This window comes from Acartia tonsa, chromosome 7 (genome assembly GCF_053477335.1).
Source record: "Acartia tonsa isolate MP-2025a chromosome 7, ASM5347733v1, whole genome shotgun sequence".
Lineage (NCBI taxonomy): Eukaryota > Metazoa > Arthropoda > Copepoda > Calanoida > Acartiidae > Acartia > Acartia tonsa.
This window is the reverse complement of record NC_137266.1, coordinates 3115866-3135673: the sequence shown is the minus strand read 5'-3', so window position 1 is coordinate 3135673 and position 19808 is coordinate 3115866. Positions and strand designations below refer to the sequence as shown.

At 32.0% G+C, this 19808-nt stretch overlaps 1 protein-coding gene across 4 annotated transcripts in view; it reads right to left on the bottom strand.

Annotated features, from left to right (window-relative positions):
- The window catches only part of LOC145324669 (lachesin-like), a 118569-nt gene that overhangs the window by 56355 nt on the left and 42406 nt on the right, over positions 1-19808 (bottom strand). For all 4 annotated transcript variants that reach the window (XM_080167258.1, XM_080167259.1, XM_080167260.1 and 1 more), the window contains exon 3: positions 3607-3682. In XM_080167258.1, the coding sequence (XP_080023384.1) occupies positions 3607-3682 (76 nt within the window). The remainder of the gene's footprint in view (positions 1-3606; positions 3683-19808) is intronic.

The window sequence follows — 19808 nt, the reverse complement described above, 5'->3', positions numbered from 1 at the left end:
AAACTTTAGCTCTTCTCTCATACCAAATTGTCATTTTGGATAAAGGAATAGGAAAAATATTATGAAATTAAAGCATTGTATTTTAGACACTTGTATCTAAAAATATAAACAATGACTAGAATAATTCAGCGGATATTTATGAAATATTGAATAAAATTGAGATTGATAAAAAATGTTAGGAATATGAATATCTTTTTTTTATACATATTGATATTACCATTTAAAATTTTTTGACTATTGACCTTTTATGTTTTTTTCTGTAAGCAACATCTTAAAAACTGAATATGAAAAATTCTCTATGTTTTTTTTCTCAATATTATATCACTTGCTGTTCAATTTATCCACATACACTATACTGTCACAGTATAGTGTGAGAAACAAGGTTGTCAACAAAAAATAGAAGATGTATACTTTGGTCTATTTATTTTTTTCAACTATCCAAATATGTGTTTATCCGTCTGTATGTTTGTTATCTACAAGTCGCTTTGTCTTTTTGTCTATGTTTTTAGGTCCGCCTATTTTTCTGTTTAGCTGTCTGTATGTTCATCTGTCTGTATGTCCGTCTGCCTGTTTGTTTATATGTTTATTTCTGTATGTATGGCTATATGTATGTCCATCGGGCTGTATGTCCGCCTGTCTGTGTGTAAGTCTATCTTTTTTTTCTGTCTGTCTGTATGTCCATCTGTCTATCTGTGCATGCTTGTATATCCATCTGTCTGTCTGTCTATATATGTACGTTCGGATGAAAATATCTTCATCTGTTTGTATGTTTGCCTGTTTGTCTGTAAGTCTGTCTATCTTTTTACTATCTGACTTTTTTTCAGTCTGTCTATCTCTCTATGCTGGTCAGTATGTCCGTATATTTGTCCAAACTGCAATATATTATTAGTTGATATATAATATATAGCTTGGCTACGCTTTTTCAACTTTTATATGAGAAATTCTTAAGGAAGAGTAAATGGGAAAAAAAGTTTTGATGCTCTAAAAATTGTTCAACTTTTCTCCCCTACAAATTATACCTGCCATTAGAGAGAGAGGAGAAATGTAAATAGAAAAAGTAAAAAAAAGCGTTTGTATTTTTGAAGTTAGGTTTATTGGTACTTGTTAGTCAAAGTTTGTCTATATGCTATCTACAATTACAATTACGTCCAATTAAGCGAAATTTTAAGCATAAGTACAAACAAGGATGACATCATCCATAAAAGCGAATAATCAGAATATAAAAGTAAAAGAGTCGAAGCAAAATTTTTAGTAAATTTGTTGAAAAACTGCTTGATACAGAATAATGTTTATGGACATACTTACATTTTAGGACTTGGTTATAGAGTTGCTTCGCTTTTAATATTGTACTTTGTTGTCCCATGAATCAGTATAAAAAAATCAGATCAATCGGATAATTAGATCACATAAAAATTTGTTGTTAAAAAGTAAAAAAATCAACCTGTTTAAAATGAACGTACGGACATTCTGGTAATTCTGGTTACGGACGGACGAACTGACCCTAACTATAGAAAAGCTTCGCTTTTAAAAAGGACAACTATATTCATAAGTGGTGCAACAATAACAAACCCACAAGTTATGACGACGAACATTTCAACTTATAGAGTAGCTTCGCTACTAACAAGATTAGCAAAATACTAATGCATCAGTACAAACAATATTGTAAGTAAATTTGTTGCAAAACTGCTGAAATAGATGATACTGTTTAAGGACATACTTACATTTTTGGGACTTGTTTATAGAGATGCCCCGCGAATAATATTGTACCTTGTTGTAGTAGGACTCAGTTTTAAAAAAATCAGAAGAATCGGATAATTTTAACATAAAAAGATTTGTTGTCAAAAATGTTAAAAATCGACATGTTTAAAATTGACGTACCATATTGATTATAGAGTTGCTACGCTTTCTAAATTGTACCTAACTACTAAATAAACGAAAAGAGCTAACTGTCAGTGACGTACGGGCGGACGGACCGACCCTAATTATGGAAAAGCTTCGCTTTTAAAACCATGTTTATTTATTTGTCTCGCTTCTTTTGGACAAAATTAGCTAGGTTAATCTAAATTCATTCCATGCCTAATGCCTTGTCCTAATTCCATGTTAATTACGCATACCGCAGAAGCTATTCGATAAATATCAGGAATCTTAAGGGATAAGACAATGGTTTATAAATTAACAGATCTATAGTATAGATGTATATACAGACAACTACCTGCCTTTCTTTTTAAAGACCTCTTTCGTCTGCTTCCAAATAATTTTCTGCTACTTGGCAGTGTTAATATGCGCGACCACGTTGGTTGATTTTCACAATGACCCAATAGAAGGGTTGCACAAGGTGGGTGCGATGGGGTGATTCAGTTACTTAACCCTTTCTTCCTCTAGTGTTTTACTTTAATGATAAATTGATAGATACATACCTAATTATGATTATAAATGTATCCCTTATGTAAATTAACGTTATTGGTACTCTTATCAATCTTGATTTAATATAAGTACCCAAAGTTTTAAGCGAAAGGTCTTCGGGGACCATTATAATTTACAGTCTAATGTCCCCTTCCTCCCTGATAAACCATCAAAGACAAGCCACAAATTTACCAATTATTTAACATAATATTAAACATTGTTCAAATGTACAAAATATAACCAGAGCTGGATCTTTAAATCATTTTAGTGGTGAGCCAGATCGGGGTGAGCTAACTTTCCACCAATGAGAGAACAGCATTTTATGAAATACTGCACTGTGATTGGCTGAAATTCGGCTCACTTCGATCTGGCTCACCACTAAAATGATTTAAAGATCCAGCTCAGCCCTTTTATCCCAGAAATATCGCGTTGCATCGAATTCGACAGACAAAATTAATGTCATATTTTTGACGTTAGGTTGTTTTCAGGAAAGGAGGGGATATCGAACTGTAAATTTTACGTTCTACCAATAGTAACTTTGAAACATTTGAAAATAAAAAAAAACAAAGATGACAATAATCCATCGAAAACCTTATAAATTAAATGAAATTCAAGAAAATTTTAAAGGTAAAAACTATGAAAACCAGATGCAGCGCTTGAATATTGGCATAACGGATAAGCAATAATGTTTAAAAATACATAAACTGAAACTTCATTGAATGACAAAAAAAACAAATTAGTTTTCAGTATATAGCAGATAAGCTATAAAGAATGCTATAGTAGATCAAACCTACAGACCCTTTTTATAGTATAGCTGTGCTTATATCAGACCTTTATCAACAAATTGTATTCATAATAATAAACCTTTTTGATTTTAAACTATTTATTGACAGGTGCTTGATAAATTGATATTAAGTATTGTTGTTTAAAGCTTATCAAACAAAGATTTCAACAATATCAAATAAGTGTTTTGTTTTAATATTTAAGTAAAATAATAGGAGTTAAAAAACTGTATGACCTGGCCAACTTTCAATTGTGTCTTTTAATGTCAGATAATAGCGTCGGAAATATTAACATAGCCAATTCGCTACAAGAAAAAAACAGAAAGTAATTTGCTAGCAGACGAAAAAGGTCCGAATTCAATATAATTTTATCTTATTCTACTAATAATCTATCCTTTTCTACTATGTGTCCTAATCGTACCTGTCATCCTTTCTGATGATAATACTTCCAGCAGAAATCATTCGCCCATCTTTCTTCCATATCAATGTGGAAGAACCTAAAACAATGGAAAAATTAATTAAAATTCATTAGGAAAGTGCTTTGCAAATTACCACTTTTTTAAAAACTATTGGTTGAAAAGTTAGAACGCTCAAATTTTCAAAATTGAAAAAAATTTCTTAGAACACCCCTTTATCTTATTGAAAATAGATCAATCAAAGCATGTAGACATATATGTATACAATTTCTCCTATTGTTATAATTACATGAAATGGTTGTTAATCTAATAATCTAATAAAATCTACTAATCTAATCTGCTCTCCAGAGTGCAATACAAACCTAATTATAGATCAATGATATATATTGTTGTTATATAGCAGCTACTCTATAAGTATAATAATGGAATTTTTTTGTTTAGAATTTGATAGTAATTTTATAAAAGTTAAAGGATATCTATTATCTACCTAAATTTTGATGTGTCTATAAGGGCTACTACTGTCCCACCCCCCAAGAAAATAGCTTAAAACCACCACAGGACCATTAGGTATATACCCTGATGAGTAGAATCTGATCGGTTCAGTGGTTACCGAGATCTTAAGGGACAGACGGACAGACAGACAGACGAAAAGACGGACAGACATCTAGCTACTTTGTATTATAGATTAAGCGAGTGGCGCGTTTTTTTTCGAATGAGAGAAACAGCCCTAGTAGTTTTTAAATCTGACAAGTAGTGCCAAAACCTTGTCTAATCTGAGTTTTGACAGGTTTTCCTCAGGTTTTAATCTGCCCGCCCCTCATCAATCAACTCTGACATTTGATTACATTTCGTCAGATTGTAATCTGACGAAACCTGTGTTTTTGCGCAAAAAGGTACTAAAACTCAGATTACTCAGGATTTGCCGCCAAATTTTTAATCTGTCAGGGGGGATTTCAGATTATAATCTGACGAATCTGACTCAATGTGAGCAAAGTTCAGGTGATTAAGATCGTAATCTGTGATTAAATTGACCCTCAAATTTGCCCAGTTAATCCCTTATCTGACATTTGATGACAAACAGTCATACTCTAACCTGACATTTGATGACAAACAGTCATACTCTAATCTGACAATTGATGACAAACAGTCATACTCTAATCTGAAATTTGATGACAAACAGTCATACTGTAATCTGACATTTGATGACAAACAGTCATACTCTAATCTGACATTTGATGACAAACAGTCATACTGTAATCTGACATTTGATAACAAACAGTCCTACTCTAATCTGACATTTGATAACAAATGGTCATACTCCTAACTGACTTTTAGTGACAAACAGTCATACTTTAATCTGACATTTGATGACAAACAGTCATACTCTAATCTGACATTTGATGACAAACAGTCATATTCTAATCTGACAATTGATGACAAACAGTCATACTCTAATCTGACATTTGAAGACAAACAGTCATACTTTAATCTGACATTTGATGACAAACAGTCATACTCTAATCTGACATTTGATGACAAACAATCATACTCTAATCTGACATTTGATAACTAATGGTCATACTCCTAACTGACTTTTAGTGACAAACAGTCATACTCTAATCTGACATTTGATGACAAACAGTCATACTCTAATCTGACATTTGATAACAAATGGTCATACTCCCAACTGACTTTTAGTGACAAACAGTCATACTTTAATCTGACATTTGATGACAAACAGTCATACTCTAATCTGACATTTGATGACAAACAGTCATACTCTAATCTGACAATTGATGACAAACAGTCATACTCTAATCTGACATTTGAAGACAAACAGTCATACTTTAATCTGACATTTGATGACAAACAGTCATACTTTAATCTGACATTTGATTACAAACAGTCATACTCTAATCTGACATTTGATGACAAACAGTCATACTCTAATCTGACAATTGATGACAAACAGTCATACTCTAATCTGACATTTGATGACAAACAGTCATACTCTAATCTGACAATTGATGACAAACAGTCATACTCTAATCTGACATTTGAAGACAATTAGTCATACTCTAATCTGACATATGATGACAAACAGTCATACTCTAATCTGACAATTGATGACAAACAGTCATACTCTAATCTGACATTTGAAGACAAACAGTCATACTCTAATCTGACATTTGATGACAAACAGTCATACTCTAATCTGACATTTGATGACAAACAGTCATACTCTAATCTGACATTTGATGACAAACAGTCATACTCTAACCTGACTTTTGATGACAAACAGTCATACTCTAATCTGATATTTGATGACAAATAGTCATACTCTAAACTGACTTTTAGTGACAAACAGTCATACTCTAATCTGAATTTTAGTGACAAACAGTCATACTCTAAACTGCCTTTTAGTGACAAACAGTCATACTCTAATCTGAATTCAAGTTAAATATAGTCATACTCTAATCTGACTCTTAATGACAAATAGTCATACTCTTTATTCAAACAAATAATAATTCTGATATTTTGATTTTAATAGCAATAAATTTTACAAAATTAAAAAATATTTAATTAAAAAATATAAAACTATAAAATTAAATGATGGTACTCTTCAAAAGATTCTGGTTGTTCTAGTTGTGCAAATGGGTCAACAGAAGTAACTATCATAAACGATTTTGTACTTATGTAACAATCTTTTAATTAAGTTATTCTATTGAAAATTGTCTCTTTCTTGGTTTCTCATTTCTTTGTGTGGTAACTGCATCAAAAACTGCTCATCAACAATTTAAAAATAAGTTATGATGTAGTTTTAAGAATTTTAAAACCACCTCAACACCAGACTAAAAAAAATAACAACCTGACATTGAAGTGATTCTAAAATTTTGTGTTAAATTAATTTTTGACAATAGGTATACTAATTAGAAATGATTACAAATCAACATATAATATCTAAAGGGATAGTTGCATAAAGTGCATTAAAAAAGTTTGATGGCAAACATAAGTTACAAAAATACCATCTTACATATATAATTTTCAAGTCTTGATATTTTTAAAACTACCTGGTAGAAAATTGAAATTATTACAAATGTATGTTCTCTAGATAAACTATTGAACATAAAAAAATATGCAGTTCACTAAATTTAAGTTTAAATGCAATTCTTGCAACTACCCCTTTGATGCAAAAAATAAGGAAAAATTTAATACTATTAATTAGATATCTATGAATATTTGATTTCAACATTCAATTATACAAATTATACATTAAACTAAATAATAATAATATATCAGAAAAAAAAAACTAAAAAACACAGAATATGCAACAATATTTTTTGTTTTTGTTAATGTAGCTAAGATCAAGATTTATATTGTGATATATTTTGAAGTAGTTTCTATATTTTTTTAATATCCTCCCCCCCATAAAGTTTTTTTGTCTCTTATTTTGAATGTTAGATTTACAAAATTTATTTTTAAATTACACAAATATACAACCTTTACTGTAATTTTTTTACTCCTAGCTGTCACCAATTTTTTTGAACGAAACACAAAGTAACATTGATTATAATCCTACTAAAAACTTTTATAAATGACTTAGTACTTATAATCTAAAGTGTTCTTCTAACTTTTACACAATTTTTAATGAAAATTTTTAAAACTTTCAGTCTGTATGTTTGGCATGTAACATCCAATCAATATTTTTAAATAATATTCAAAGATTTTAAGAGATTATAGAACCAGTATAATTTCCAGTTCAATGTCCACTCCCTCTGTGGTTTATGCAAATAACTTGATTGTTATATAACACAAAATAAAAACGATTATCTAGAAAAAAAACTAACCGGAAAGGATATCTAAAAAAGATACAACACAAAATATTTTCTCCAACTGTTTAAATTTAATATAGTTTTTTTAATATATTTTTTTCCTTTTAAAACTTAAACTTTACTATCTATCTATTGAAAGTAACAATTCATATATTTGTTTTTCCTTATATAAAAGTAACAGGATGTGTATATGAGAGTGTCAGTTTGTCTCTTAATACAATGGGATCTCTCTAACTGCTGAACCAGTATGGTTATAATTAACAATGTAGCTTCTCATAGGTCCTGAAAAGATGTTTTTTACCTTTTCTTTATAAAACTAAAATTGAATATTAAGGGGAGTTTATTCGTCCCCCCCCCCCCCATTAGAGGCTTTTAGGGGTGTACCCGCTAATTAGAAACAAAATACAGGGAGGGTAATACACTATTCCCCAAAGTTTCCTTTTTCTTTGTCTCGCCAGCTCTAGGGATATTTATTGTATTTTTATTGATTGGTTCATAAAGTTGAGTGTTCAAACGTTTCAACCTCTTATTTCAATCTACAGATGGGTTAATTTTGTGTATTATCATTGGGGATATACAACAACAATGTATCGGCCCTTGCCTTATCCCTTTAGATCCCTGAAGAAAATAGCAATATCTAATGAAACACAGGGATAAGACAATGGCAGATAAATGGATGTACATATCAATGGCACACAAAATTACATCTTCTGAAGATTAAAATTAGTGGTTGAAACGTTTGAACACTCAATTTAATAAATCAACCAATCATAATTTTGTAAAATTTATTAAACCAACGAATGAGAAAACATAAAACATAAAACTTTGGGTACCAGTGTTATAAACAGCCCAATGTCAAAGTAGGGAATAATAAAAGTACCCAAAGTTTTATCACCACATTGTCCAGAGAGAGAGGAAACAATGAGCTATTTATTACACTGGTCCCCAAAGTTTTTTAATAACGTTTACTCATTCACTGATTTAACAACTTTGGGGACTTTTACTAAAAAACTTGTGTAAACAAAAAAGTGGAAAATCAACCCGCCTTTACATACATCTCCAATGATGATGCACAAAATTACCCCTTCTGTAAATTATAATTAGTAGTTAAAACATTTGGAGACTCAAAATGAGTAAAAAAGTCCCTAAAGTTGTTGTCCCAAAGAATGAAAAACGTTAAAGATTTAACAGGAATTCAAGGGATAAACCAATGGACAAAACATTTATTCATATCCCAAATGATGATAAACAAGATAATCCTACTGTAGAATAAAATTATTGGATGAAAAATTTGCACCCTTCTAATGTAAAAAAACATTCAAACTTTAATAAGAAAAACCTGTAAGTGTTGTCAACCGAAGATAACTTTGGGTGCCAGCGTAATTTAAAGCCCAATGTCCCCTCCCTCCCTGGTCAAAAAGAGAGGGAGGAGACATTGAACTGTATATTACAATAATACCAAAGTTTTAATTCATTCGCTCTACACTTTGGGTACTTTTATTAAATTTGATTAGTCAATTAATATACCAGCAGTGTCCAAACGTTTTAACCAATAATTATAGAATTTAGAAGGGGTATTTCGATGTATCATCCATTGTTTTATCCCTTTTAGCACTGACAATGTTATACGTCTCTGAAAAGCAGGTATATTCTAAGCTGTGAAGGATTAATTGTAGTATTAATTATAGACAGTTGACCAATGATATTGGTCATCTTTTAGCTAGGCTACTTCAAGTAAGAGCATCATCTAAAAATCAGTCTACTAAAATGAATATCAGAAATGCACCTCAGCCCCCCCCCCCTTATATTCAACTTTCCAAAATTTCACCTAAACAAACATACCAAAGGACACTTGAACTAATTGATAAAAATAAAATGTTTTAAATGGATGTGTGGACTTTCTGATAACATTTATAAAATAATTATGAAAAGTTTGAAATGGATAGAACATTCTAACATGTAAAATTAATGAAATATAACCATTATGTACGGACAAACAGACCCTAACTATATAAAAAGCTTCTCTTTTGACGAGGAAACATACAAAAGCGAAGCTCAAAGTAGTAAAACCAGGGAAAAGGGATTGGATACTAACAAACAATTCTAAGTGAAAATTTCCCCACAATCTCCTTCCCCTTTTTCTGAAGTTATTACCCACTTCCCTTCATTTACATCAAGAAACAAGTTTTACGCCAACTCTACGCCAACAACATATTTATAAAAAAAATTTAATATTTGTTGATTATCAATAGGATAATTCTAGCTAACCGGACCGACCCGAATTATACAAAGTCGCTTAAAAAAAAAACAGGGATCTAAAGGGATAAGACAAAGGCTGATAAATTGATGTACTTCCCCAATGATTATACACAAAATCACCGTTTCTGTAGAATTAGATTAAAATTATTGGTTGAAACGTTTGAACTTTCAACTTAATGAAACAACAAATCAAAATTAACTAAAGAGCCCAAAGTTGAAAAACCAACGAATAAGAAAACATTTTTATAATAATTTGAGGACTAGTGTAATAAACAACCCATTGTCCCCTCTTTCTCTGAAAAAAACAAGGATGACAACATCCATAAAAGCGAAGCACTGAAACGGTAGGACAAACGGACATTAACACTTGTATAGTGTTAGAACTTAATTATCATAATATAAATTTATAAGAGTCAAAGCAAAATTGTAAGTAAATTTGTTGTAAAACTGCTTGATACAGGATAATTTTTATGGACATACTTACATTTTTAGGGCTTGATTATAGAGTTGCTTCGCTTATTACATTATACTTTGTTGTCCCATGAATCAATATACAAAAAATTAGATCAATCCGATGATTTGATCACATAAAAATTTGTTGTTAAAAAAGTAAAAAAGTCAACATGTTTAAAATGGACGTACGGACATTTTGGTAATGATTATAGAGTTGCTACGCTTTCTAAATCGTACCTAACTACTAAAGGAATCACCATGCAAAATTTGAAATCGATAGGACAATTCTAACATGCCTAAATTAACGGAAAAAGCTATCCGTTACGGACGTACGGACGTACGGACGTACGGACGGACGGACGGACCGACCCTAATTATAGAAAAGCTTCGCTTTTAAAAACAGTTTAGTAGTTGGGGAGGGAGGGGACACTGGGCTGTTTATTACTATAGTCCCCAAAGTCTTATGATAATGTTTTCTTATTCATTGCAAACTTCGTTGAAAACTTTGGGGACTTTCAACCAATAATTGTAATCTACAGAAGAGGTAATTTTGTGTACCATCATTGGGGATGTACATCAAATCATCGGCCATTGTCTTATCCCTTTCGATCCCTGAAAAGAAGTTAGCTATGCATAAGTAACAATTGTTAAAAGTCTAAGCTTTCCTATAATTCTGGTTGGTCTTTCCATATGTCCGTTCAAAACGCATAGCTCTTTTGAATAATTTAGATATGTCATAATTGTCCTATCAAATTCAAACTTTTCATGATGATTCAAACAGTTAGGTACGATCTAAGAAGCGTAGTATTCAATGCGTTTTTATTTTATAAAGATGCATGCTTGTCATTCTTGTTCAAGGACGTGCAAGCATATTTAAAAAGGGAGGGTGGAAATATCCAGTTTGTAAATACTAGACTTTGCAACATTAATAACAAGGATGACAATATCCAAAAGAAACAAAGCAAAAAACTTATTATTAGAGAGGATGGTCAGCTGATATAGAAAAGAAAAAAAATCTGAAATAAATTTTAGTACCAAATATTTAAGGGGTCAATATTAAATATTAGCATCGCCCACTTAGAGTTACTGACGGACTGATGGAAAAAGATAATCATAGAGTAGCTTTGCTACAAAATAGAAGTGGAAAAAAATTTTAGTACCAAATATCTAAGCGGTCTATTTTAAACATTAGCATTGTCCACATAAAGTTACGAACAGTCTAAAGGACAAAGATAATTATAGAGTAGCTTTGCTAAAAATAGAAGTGGAAAAAAGTTTAAATTAATATAGTCGTCGACTATATAGCTGTTAAAATGATAGCCTTGGCAGACATATTATCGTCAATCTATTTTTTTCAGGGCCCCGAATTTTTTTTACCCCCCCCCCAAAAAAATTTTACTCCGGGGGTAAAATTTGCTAGAGGGGGGGTAATTACCCCCCCTAAAAATCTGTTGGCAGGGGTAAAATTTGTTTACCCCCCCCAAAATTTACCCCCGGGTTAAAATTTTGGGGGGGGGTAATTTAAATTTTATTAAAAATTTTGTATTAAAAATTTGCGCGAAGTGCGCAAAATTTTTTTTGTTAGAGATTTTTTATTTTTGGGGGTATTTACCCTCCCAAAATTATTTGGGGGGGGGTAAATACCCCCTCCTATATGGTTGGGGGTGCCTACGGCACCCCCAGGGTAGGGGTAAATTTTAAATGGGGGGGGTAAAATGAAAAAAATTCGTTTGGGGGGGGGGGGGTAATCGCCTCATTACCCCCCCCCTTGGACGTTTATGCCCCCCCCTATCAAAAAAAAAGCTTGGACGTCCTTGATACCACGAGTTTTTTGGGAGGTAATTAGGTTAGGTCTGTACATCCGTAATTAATAAATTTTGTCCCATTGCAATTCATTAGTTTCAAGCTTTGCACGATAAATAGTTGGCTGGTTTTGCTGTGCTACTTATTGTTGAAATTGTACTTGGCTAGAATAAGTATAGCTAGTTTGAAGTGCACTTTTATTTCATAGCTGTATATTATTAAAATAAGAAACATATATTGCTGCGGTATTTCTTCTATTAGAAATAATTACAGAATGCTATTCAGGGGCGTCCAAGCTTTTTTTTTTGGGGGGGGTAAAAAATTTTAGGGGGGGGGGTAATTCGTGTTTGGGGGGGGTAAAATGGCGCGCGAAGCGCGCCGAAATTTTTTTTTACCCCCCCCAAAATTTTTACCCCGGGGGTAAAATTTGATTGGGGGGGGTAATTACCCCCCCTAAAGTCTGTTGGGGGGGGTAAATACTCCCCCCAAATCTGTTGGGGGGGGTAATTACCCCCCCCAAACTAATTTACCCCGGGGGTAAAATTTTTGGGGGGGGTAATTTAATTATGTAAAAAAAGCACCTACCTAATCTATTAAGTTAATAAGTACTATCTTATAACACTAGCGGCTACGCCCCTAGAAGCCTCTAGGGGCACTTAATTTAGGAGAGGGAAAAGTCGGCCTCATCCCATATTAAATTTGAGTTTCAAAAGAATAAAAAAAATATTTTTTGGGGGGGAGGGGGGTGAAGACACCCTCTCAAAAAATAGTTTAAAACCTTCCCAGAACCTATAAGAAGCTTCCCTGTAAAGGAGAACAATATCGGTTCAGCGGTTAGTGAGATCCTTCGGGACAGACAAAAAACGCTTACTACTTTATATAATAGGATAAAGTAGTAAGTAAGGTTTATTTGACTATAGCTTCAGATTTCATTACTTTTAATACTGAGTTCTCCTTTTTAGGAAAGCTTCACATAGATCCCATGATGGTTCCACACTATTATAGGTCAATCCTTTGAGTGGTTTTAGGCTATTTTTCTCCTCCCTTTTTACGAGTTCTTAGATGCTAAGGGCGCCACTACTATTCAAATATATAGTAGTATCTCATTCTTTAGAACATAAAAATACAATAATTAACTCACTAACCAATGAACCAATATGATTTTACTTTAAAGTGAAGCGTCTTATAGGTCCTGGTAAGTTTTATAACTAGTTTTGAGACACCCTGACATCCTCCCAAAAGAAATCGCCTATAGAAATTCTTTTTCATTATTTAATGAAATATTTAATTTAGTTAGGTATCTATTTTATGGAATCTTCAGTGCTTTACAATTACATCATAGATCCCCGGGATGGTTTTAGCCCTTATAAAGGCCCAAGCAAATAAAACATGATCAAACTATTAAATTTTTTGTTATCATGGTTAAGAACTGTTTTAACTGGTTGGACAGTAAAATTTTTTTTAAGAACATTCAATTTGGGGGGGGGTAAATACCCCCCCCCCAAAATTTTTTTTTTTAAAGAACATTTATTTTGGGGGGGGGTAATTACCCCCCCCAAAATCGTTGGGGGTGCCTACGGCACCCCCAAGGTAGGGGTAATTTTTTTTTGGGGGGGGTATTGTTCACAAAATTTTGGGGGTGCCTACGGCACCCCCAAAATCGTTTGGGGGTGCCAAATGGCCCATTACCCCCCCCCTTGGACGCCTATGATGCTATTGTTATGTTAGTATGGATAGGATATGATAGTTCTTATTAGACTATCAATTTGAAATATTTTGCTTCACTAACCATGAACATAATTTTCCTTATTAATATTAAATTGTCAGCTAGATTTTCTGCAAGAGAGGGAGAGGGAGGGAGATAGATAGAAAGAGAGAGAGAGAGAGAGGAGAGAGACAGAGAGAGAGAGAGACAGAGATATAGAGACAGAGAGAGAGAGGAAAAGAGAGGACAATGAGCTGTTTAAAACACTTGTTCCCAAACTTTTATATTTACGTTTTCTTATTCGTTGGCCAAACAACATTGGGGAATTTAAATGAAATCTGATTGGTTGGTTTATTAAATTAGGGATCTAATGTACTTTCAAAATTTGTTTGGGTGAGGGTATATAATAGTTAGTTCTATGTAGCTGCACATCTTATAGAAACAAGGATGACAACATCCATAAGTAGCGAAGCACAAAATTTTGTGGATGGGACTGACGGTCATTGTTGTTTTATTCAAACGACGGGAAATTTAATTTTGATATCTTTAACTGAAAAAATTTTGAAAATCGATTAATAAACACCAGAGATATGGGGGAAAATGTAAAAATATAAAAATAGCCAAAAAACCTGCAAAAAGGCAGTCTGACCGTCATTGTTGATTTCTTAAAATGACCAGAAATTTAATTTTGATATCTTTAACTGAAAAAATTTTGAAAATCGGTCCATAAACACCAAAGATATGAGGAAAATGTAAAAAATATAAAAATAGCCAAAAACCAGCAAAAAGGCAGTCTGACCGTCATTGTTGTTTTCTTCAAAGGATGGGAAATTTAATTTTGATATCTTTAACTGAAAAAAGTTTGAAAATCGAACCATAAATACCAAAGATATGGGGGAAAATGTAAAAAATATAAAAATAGCCAAAAACCTGCAAAAAGGCAGTCTGACCGTCATTGTTGGTTCTCCAAACGACGGAAAATTTAATTTTGATATATCTAACTGAAAAATTTTTGAAAATCGGACCATAAACACCAAAGATATGAGGAAAAATGTGGAAAATAAAAAAATAGCCTAAAACCTGCTAAAAAGCCGTCCGACCGCCATTGATGTTTTATAGTTAATTGTGCTCCTTAATGATGGGAATGTTGTCAAAAAATTTCAGCTTTCTATCTTTTATAGGAGCTGAGTAAATCCCATTTCCCCCATAGCGTTACGGACTGACGGACGGACGGACGGACAAAGTGAATTATAGAGTAGCTTCGCTACTAAAAAAAGCTTCACTACATAGAGATAAATTGTTCATGGTAATAAATGTATAGATAGATTTAATTATATCTGCGCTACTTGACTTAATTTTTAAAAGCAAAGCTTTTCTATTATAAATTTCGGTCCGTCCGTACGTAACTGATAGCTTTTTTCGTTAATTTAGGCAAGTTAGAATTGTCCTATTGATTTCAAACTTTTAATGATGATTTCAGTAGTAGTTAGGTAAGATTTAGAAAGTGTAGCAACTTTATAATCGTTACCAGACTGTCCGTAAGTTCATTTTAAACATGTTGATTTTTATCTTTTTTAACAACATATTTTTATTTGATATAATCATCCGATTGATCTGAAATTTATAGTACTGATTCCTAATACAATAAAACACAATGTTATAAGCGAAGCATCTCTATAATCAAGTCCTAAAAAAGTCGGAATGTCCTTAGACAGAATTCTGTATTTACAAAAAAAATACATATAATTTTGTCAAAACTTTTATATTTATATTTTGTAAATTCAGTTCTGATACTCTATAAAAGTTAATGTTCGTCTGTCATACCGTTCCAGAGCTTCGTTTTTATGGATGTTGTCATCCTTGTTCTTAAGTACAGTGTAGATGTTGTCCTTGTTAAATGCGGACGTGTGGTTTATTTACATAACAAATCTAAGTTGAGTAGGGATAGATCAATGAAAAAAACAATGAATTGAAGTAAAGTGTAAGCTTTTGTGTTCTTATTAAAAGCGAAGCTTTTCGATAATTAGGGTCGGTCCTTCGTCCGTCCGTAATGGATAGCTTTTTTCGTTAATTTAGGCATGTTAGAATTGTCCTATCGATTTCAAATTTTGCATGGTGATTTAGAAAGCGTAGCAACTCTATAATCATTACCAAAATTTCCGTACGTCCATTTTAAACATGTTGATTTTTTAACTTTTTTAACAACAAATTTTTATATGATCTAATCATCTGATTGATTTGATTTTTGATATATAGATTCCTGGGACAACAAAGTATAATGTTATAAGCGAAGCAACTCTATAATCAAGTCCTAAATATGTAAGTATGTCCATAAACATTATCCTGTATAAAGCAGGTTTTCAACAAATTTACTTACAATTTTGTTTCGACTCTTATACATTTATATTCTGATTATTCAGTTCTGACACTATATAAGTGTTAATGTCCGCTTGTCTTTCCATTTCAGTGCTTCGCTTTTATGGATGTTTACTATATTTAATACAAAGAGATATATAGAGTAGCCCTGCCCCTAATGATAATAAATGAACAAAGAGGGGAAATTGAACTGTTAATTACACAAGTACCCAAAGTTTTAAGATCATGATTTATATTCGTTGGATTAAGACCTTTAGGTACTTTAATTAAATTTAGATAGGTTAGTTCTTTAAAAGCTTGTAAATGTTTCAACTAATAATTTTAATCTATAGTAATGATAATTTTGTTAATTTCTGTAGAAAAAAAATATTTATTGAAAATTTTGGACCAATCAAAATTCAATAAAACTTTTTGAACAAATAAGATCACAGATCAGGGACGCCCTTGGGTACCAATGTAATTTATGGTCCAATGGCCCCTTCTCTGTGTTAATTATCCCTAACAAACAGCAACCCATTTTAACTATTCCCAATATGATTGCACCACCTTTGTCTGGAAGTCCCAACTATGCATGGTACTTAGTTGCGCCTGTTTATAGGCCAAGGCATTCCCACTACGCTCACTATTAGTGTCATGTTTCAGACATAGCAGCAGACTGTAAACTTTTTAAATCTCTAGTATAACGCGGTGTGACCAGGACTAGAGTAATAAACAACATATTGTCCCCTCCCTCCCTGGATTGTACTATCCCTGTCTTCACTACAGACTAAATTCTCGTTTTTAACATAAATAAGGAATAAGACAATGGAAGATAAATTTATTTATGCACCTCAATAAACCTTTTTTTTTAAAGTTAAACTTTTTAGTAGATAGGTTAAGACTGGTTTGTATAACCCAATAAATAATTTTAAAAACAGTTCATGAGCCAACAAACGACAGATTACACAACCTTGGAACAAGTAAAATTTTCAGTCCAATGTCCCCTCCCTACTTGATTTTTACAAAGCTTCATTAAATCGTAACACAGACAAGCGTGTGTACCAGTGTAATTTATGGTCCAATTGGCCCCTTACTCGCTATGTTTGTTAAAAAATATGAATCCTATAAAAATGTTTGGGTATAGTCCCTTTTGTGACAACGCCTCTTAAGGTGCGATTCATTGTATTTTCACATTAGATTTTCTCCTATTTCAAGGTTCTAACCCTGCGGAGCCAATTGCCTAACCCTGTGGGGCAATCACCTAACCTAACCTTTAAAAAGCTACTGTAAAAATACGATAAATTGCCCCTTTAGAGTCGTTGTCACGGAAGGGAGTATACCCAAGTGTTTTAGTAATTATGAGACTTTACACTTTAAAGGAGAATCATATCAGTGAAGTGGTTTGGGAGATCCTTCGGTACACAAAGACAGACACATAGACATCTTGTTACCTTTACATAACATTATCAAACTTGTTAATAATATATATTCTTATTGAAAGTTTAAATTTTAGTTTTTAGAATGTTTGTCTCTGCAGAAATAATTACAATAAATGCATATTGTCAAATGGTCACAAATAATGTGAAAACCTAGCCTAATATTGAAACAGCTAATTATAACAAAACATGTTATTAAAACATAATCAAAAATATTTAACTTAGATTATGGTAATAATATGGGAGCTGACACATTTACTGCAGATACTCCTTTATATTTTATTTGTTTAGGGATGGTAATAAATCAAGGATCTTACGGGATAAGACAATAGACGATATATTGATTTACATACCCAATGATGATAATAAAATTAACCCATCAAAAGTACATGAGCAGATTGAAATTTTTTTTTAATGTTAAAGCTTTGCTCATAGATATGCATCATGTAAGTTTTAAGCATAAAGCCAGAAAAACGATCTTTGTTTAATCATGATTTGAGACTATTTTTAATTAAATCAATATTGCTAATTTAATTTGCCTAAAAATTATCAGAGTAAAATGTTACAGTCGAAAGGGTCTACCTTCAATCTACAAAAGGTTTGATTTAAAATTAAGATTTGTGACTTTATCTAATTTACTCTAAAACGTTTCTAATAGTTTATGTTTAAGGTAGGGGAAAGACAATGGCATATAAAATTATAAATTATTTTCCAGTATGGTTTCATAACCGATTAATATCCAGTGGTTTAGAACTGGTTCTCAACCATACTTAAAAAGCATGTATCATAGCGTATTATATCCAGTTTTCTACGAATATAAAAATGTATAATCATAATATTAAAACCAGTTTTATTAGCCGGCGTGTTTGGCATCTCAGAGCTAGTTTTACTCATATAATGCGTTCAAATGCATTGTAGAACCAGCTTTATATCTATTTCTTATAATACCAGGTTCTTAACAAGCCCCCCCCCCCATCCCCACTTCTCCATGGTTACGAATTTAATCTTGTAATACTCGTCCCATTTCCTCATAACTATACCCTACTAAATGTTTGGGTTGATATCATATTATAATATAAAAATTCCCGCAAATATAAATATTAAATAAATAAAATAAAACAAAGTAATAAAATTCTAACCTTAGGATTCTTTCAAAAATTGCACTTTGATATCTTTTTAGTTTGTTTGTTTATTATTATTTTTGATCTTTGGTAAAATGGTGATTTATGATTTAGCATTAAAAACCACGACATTTTTATATTCAAAAAATATTCATTATATTGATCATACAATGTCGAGATTATTATTGCTAAAATATCTTTCATGTAACTGCAAAAAAAATCAATTGATAACTTTGTTTTCATATTTTTGTTTAAAATAACATTTACTGTTAACACAAACACATATCACACGGCTCGCTTCGTAGTTCATGCGACGAAGGTCACATATATACTAGAGTCATATTCCTCCCTTTTTTCATTCCCAACCCCCATTTATGAACAAAGGTATATAATAATCAGAAAGAAAATGTCTGAAGGGATAAGTCAATTTAAAATTCAAATATTATATGTTGTTTCAGTTTTATTATTAATTTATTATTACACTAGCGGTTACGCCCCTAGAAGCCTCTAGGGGCACTTAAGTTAGCAGTGGGAAAAGTCAACCTCATCCAATATTAAATTTGAGTTTCAAAAGAATAAAAAAATAGTTTAAAACTTTCCCAGGACCTATAAGAAGCTTCACTGTAAAGGAAAACAATATCGGTTCAGCGGTTAGCAAGATCCTTTGGGACAGACAAAAAACGCTTACTACTTAGATAATAGGACTACAATGATGATAAAAACACATATTAAAAGCGAAGCTTTTCTATAATTAGGGTCGGTCCATCCGTCCGTCACAGAGAGCTAGATCTTTTCGTGAATTTAAACAGGTTAGAATTGTCCTATCGATTCCAAACTTTGCATGATGATTCCTGTAGTAGTTAGGTACAATTTAGAAAGCATAGCAACTCTATAATCAATACCAGAATGTCCGTACGTCCATTTGAAACATGTCGATTTTTAACTTTTTTGACAACAAATTTTTGTATGTTAAAATTATCCCATTCTTCTGATTTTTTGAAAACTGATTTCTAATACAACAAGGTAAAATGTTATAAGCAAAGCATCTCTATAAACAAGTCCCAAAAATGTAAGAATGTCCTTAAACAGTCTCATCTATTTATGCAGTTTTGCAACAAATTTACTTACAATATTGTTTGTACTGATTCATTAATATTCTGCTAATTTAGTTCTGACAATCTACAAGTGTTAATTGACGTTTGTCCTTCCATTTCAGAGCTTCGCTTTTATGGATGTTGTCAT